Source organism: Hermetia illucens, chromosome 2 (assembly GCF_905115235.1).
Source record: "Hermetia illucens chromosome 2, iHerIll2.2.curated.20191125, whole genome shotgun sequence".
In the NCBI taxonomy this organism is placed as follows: Eukaryota; Metazoa; Arthropoda; class Insecta; order Diptera; family Stratiomyidae; genus Hermetia; species Hermetia illucens.
The window spans coordinates 15,479,084-15,482,819 of record NC_051850.1 but is presented as its reverse complement, the minus strand read 5'-3'; the positions used below and the strand labels follow the sequence as shown (position 1 = coordinate 15,482,819).

The following is a 3,736-nucleotide window of genomic DNA, read 5'->3' as shown; positions in this document are numbered from 1 at the left end:
AAATGTCAACACTCATTTAAATGACCCTCATAATTAAACCTGACTCCAAAAAACTGGATTCCGTCGAACCATGGCGATCCACTTCTTCCGCAAACCTCCTCTTGGAACGGCGAAAAAAAGACTTCTGCGGGGTTTTTGTAGAGTTATTTGTGCAGGAAAGCACAAAGCAATATTTCATCGTCCTCCTTAGCTTTTCATGTAGAAAAGTACTATTGATGGTGTTATATTTTCATGACCAACTGCCAGTTGCCGGCTACTGAAATATCTTGGGTCGAGTTGAGACATCACACAACATGGTGCGGGCTTTTCAGTCTGTTTGAATATAGTTCACATTTCAAATGCTAATAATTTCAAAAACAAAGTTGTCTTTTAAAAAATGGTCTTTGAGAGTTTTGTTAGATTGCACCATAGAAGAGATTTCCGTCATTAGTGAAAATAAGACAGGGAGTCTACTAACACTACAGAATGCATTATTTGATCAAATTAATCCCGAAAATGGTGGATGAAATCCTGCTCCCGTTGCGAAGCCGTGGCCACTACAAGGCCAACGGTCGGGCCGTTGTTTTTTTTAATTTAATTTTTTTTAATTTCTAGCTAGCGTTTTGATTTAACTCGTTAGGCTTATGCGAATCCCCAACTTTGTGTGGTTATTTTCAAGATCCGATACAGACCCACGCATTGGCATTGACACGTGAATTTTGTATAATGACACGTGAGGGATTGTAGGGCTCAAAAGACACCCCCATATTCCTGAACCTAGCTATATACCTATACCATATGTGTATATGGCACAGAGTCGTGCAAACACGTGTCAACCGAGCGCTCCGATGGGGCTTCAGTATTTGCGGGCGGACCTTCACGGTCAATTTCACCTTTTTAACTTTTTTCAAGTTTTTGGAATAGCTCTTCCCTCTAGGTCGTCTTTGGCCACTCAGGATGGTCGTTTCATCATACCAATCCCCATGAGCATTATAAAGATTTTGTGCATTTTTTATGTAAGTATATTTGAAGAGCTACTCCATTTGTACGTAGTCGGTAATGTATAGGCATTTAGCATGTCATGCTACTCACTTTAGCTGATATTTGTAGTGTTTTGGGTTGCAGTATATTTACCCGGAAGGGACATGACGATCTGTTGGAGATATCATCCTTCGTAATATCCATACCAATATTATTAGAAATTTTGAATACTCTAGGACAAACGTGTTCCAAAAATTTAGGTAGATATTGGTGTGGAGGGTATTTTGAGGCCTGGACACCGTTCAGGGGTGGCTTAATTATTTTTTGTAGACTCTTCAGTTAGATAGTTTCGCAGAATGGGTCCCTGGAAGAAATGATCACTTTATTTCCTCGCACTCTTCGTCTAGACTTTCAAAAGTGCTAATAGAGACCTTTCATTTAATGAAACAAATTTTACTCCGCTCTTTTGCGGGTATGGGAATCCCCCCTATACTCTACGTAGATAAATGTGACTGACTGCCTGTATGGGCGTTCACGATTTCCACCTTCCCACCGGATTTCTTTTCAATCGGTAGAGCCATTTCTGAGAAAAGTGTGAGTAACACATATATTGACCTGATTTAAATAAGGTTTTGTTTAACACAAAACCTAAAGAAGGGGTGGGGGAATCGCTTATAAAGAATAAAGCGCCTAGAATGAGTCTTCTGGGATCCCAGAGGAAGGAAAAAAGAATCGGTTGGAAAAGTAAGAGGCAAACCATGCTACAAATGATATGGGAACAGTGAGAGAAGTGAGTTTGGACAAAAGTATCTTCCGACCTACAGTGTCGAAGGCTTTAGCAAATTCAGAATAAATAGTATGAAGTTGCTGCCCAGAATTTAGATATTTGCCCATAAAGTTAGTGAAGTCGAGCAAGCAGGAGGCAGTGGATCTACGTTTAACAAAATCGTATTGCTCTTTCACTATGAGGTATCCAAAGTAGGTCGACAACGAGTCGCTGGCATACTTTTTCAAGATTTTGAAACTGAAGGAGAGGAGCGAAATAGGACAGCAATACTCAGCGATCGCCACTTTTCTGAACGGGGATAATGGGAGGCAGTGAGGAGTGGGGCCAGAAAATTTAATGAAAAGGGGAGAAAGCTGGGGGGATTGGGAGAATATACTAACATGTTAATAATCCATAATCGCTGTGTTGCGGAATGTGGCTCATACCACACAGTTTTTGGGCGCGTTTTTGTCAGGTTTCACCGAAGGGGGTTCATTACATCTACCACATTTGGGGGGAGTACTAGAATATGCAAGATCTTCTTTATCTTACCTGAATGTGGACTGTCATCAGTGTTTGCCGGTTTCTAATACTGAAGCTTCTGTTAAGGAAAACTCCTTTCTTTCAAAGAAGACAATTCTCTCACTTAAAACAAAAGACTTTATTGCGCATATTATGTACAACTCTATTTGTTCCTTTGACATATTCCTCTTATCTCAACTACGAAAACTATACCAGATAGCAATAATCCTGAAACAAAAATAACGAAAATCAGTTTCATGTGGTCAATACTCAAAGCCCATGCACGATTTTCAGGCACTGTGGCGCGCCTTATCATACCAGCCTCCACTAATTCAGCATAAGTTCGTTTATTCCATTCTTCTCTGAAACCAGCTTGTGCCACCATTAGTATGTGCCAGTAATAGTCAGATTTATAGCGGAATTCCGGCCTCATTGCATGTGTGTACGCATAGGACCCGAAGCAGATTCCAGGATTGCTGAATCTCGGTTCTTGCAGACCTACCTGTCTTAGTAGCGTCAGATGAATCTTGTCACTAAAACTCATTATAATATTTGTGTTGTTCAAATTTTCACGCCAAGTGAATAATTCACTCATGGTTATAATTTGTACAAAATCATGATAATCTTTCATCTCCTCCACTGATAATATATTTCGTTCAATATCATATCTAACGCCAAGTATTCGGAGGTTCGCCTTACGGATATCGTCAATGGTTTTAATTCCTTTTTCCCAGAGAGGGGTAGTAAGAAAGCTGGCCAGATGCGCGAGATACAGCTGTGACAAAATTAATCCAAGCAGGAAAAGTGGGAAGAAAACAACATAGTATCTTTTATTAACTTTACGATAATGTTCAATAGTTGCCATACGTAGGAGCAATTTCAAACTTTCAAGAAATTTTAGAGCAAGACTGCTTCTTTCCTTCGTGAGTTTAGCAAATATATGCAACACTATAGTTGAATAAATCATACCGAAGATTATGAGGGCCCAAACATCATCCTGGAATGGTTGCACGAAATTCAAATATTTTGGAAGCTTTTTTGGGGCAGGAGCCAAAGCGCACCACTTGACATATGACGCGATATTGTTATAAATGTAGTTCGCTTCTTCAGGCGCAATGGGAATGTGAATCGCCATTTCAATAGATCCGTTCCCAAACAAGTTTGAAATTTCAATTCTATAATCCTTTGTTTTATATTGAAGATATACAGGGGTTGCATTGCGTTTTCTTGCGTACGTCTCAAATATGTGACCACTAAATCCACCCACCGACTGCTGCCCCTTTCTATTAGTATAGATAAATGCGTTCGGTGTAGATTTTTCGAAAATTACTCTCAATGACTCCCCTTGCAAATCACGGAATTTATTATAAAACAAATCCAAAGGGTTTTTGGTGGTTGTTAAGTTTCTGACCCGAGGTATTTCGAAAGGGTTGTAAGTGAATATTTGAACTGGATCTCCAGCTAACAATACAACGTTGGACATGTCAG

At 39.7% G+C, this 3,736-nt stretch overlaps 1 protein-coding gene across 1 annotated transcript; it reads right to left on the bottom strand.

Annotated features, from left to right (window-relative positions):
- Positions 1–2,411: 2,411 nt before the first annotated feature.
- On the bottom strand, positions 2,412–3,383 carry LOC119647671. The gene has a single exon (XM_038048749.1). It carries the CDS (start codon positions 3,381–3,383, stop codon positions 2,412–2,414), a length of 972 nt encoding a protein of 323 aa, XP_037904677.1.
- Between the last annotated feature and the right edge of the window lie 353 nt (positions 3,384–3,736).

What these genes read in the sequence shown, in the direction of transcription:
- LOC119647671 (XM_038048749.1), bottom strand. Translation starts at nt 3,383, where the DNA reads ATGGCGATTCACATTCCCATTGCGCCTGAAGAAGCGAACTACATTTAT.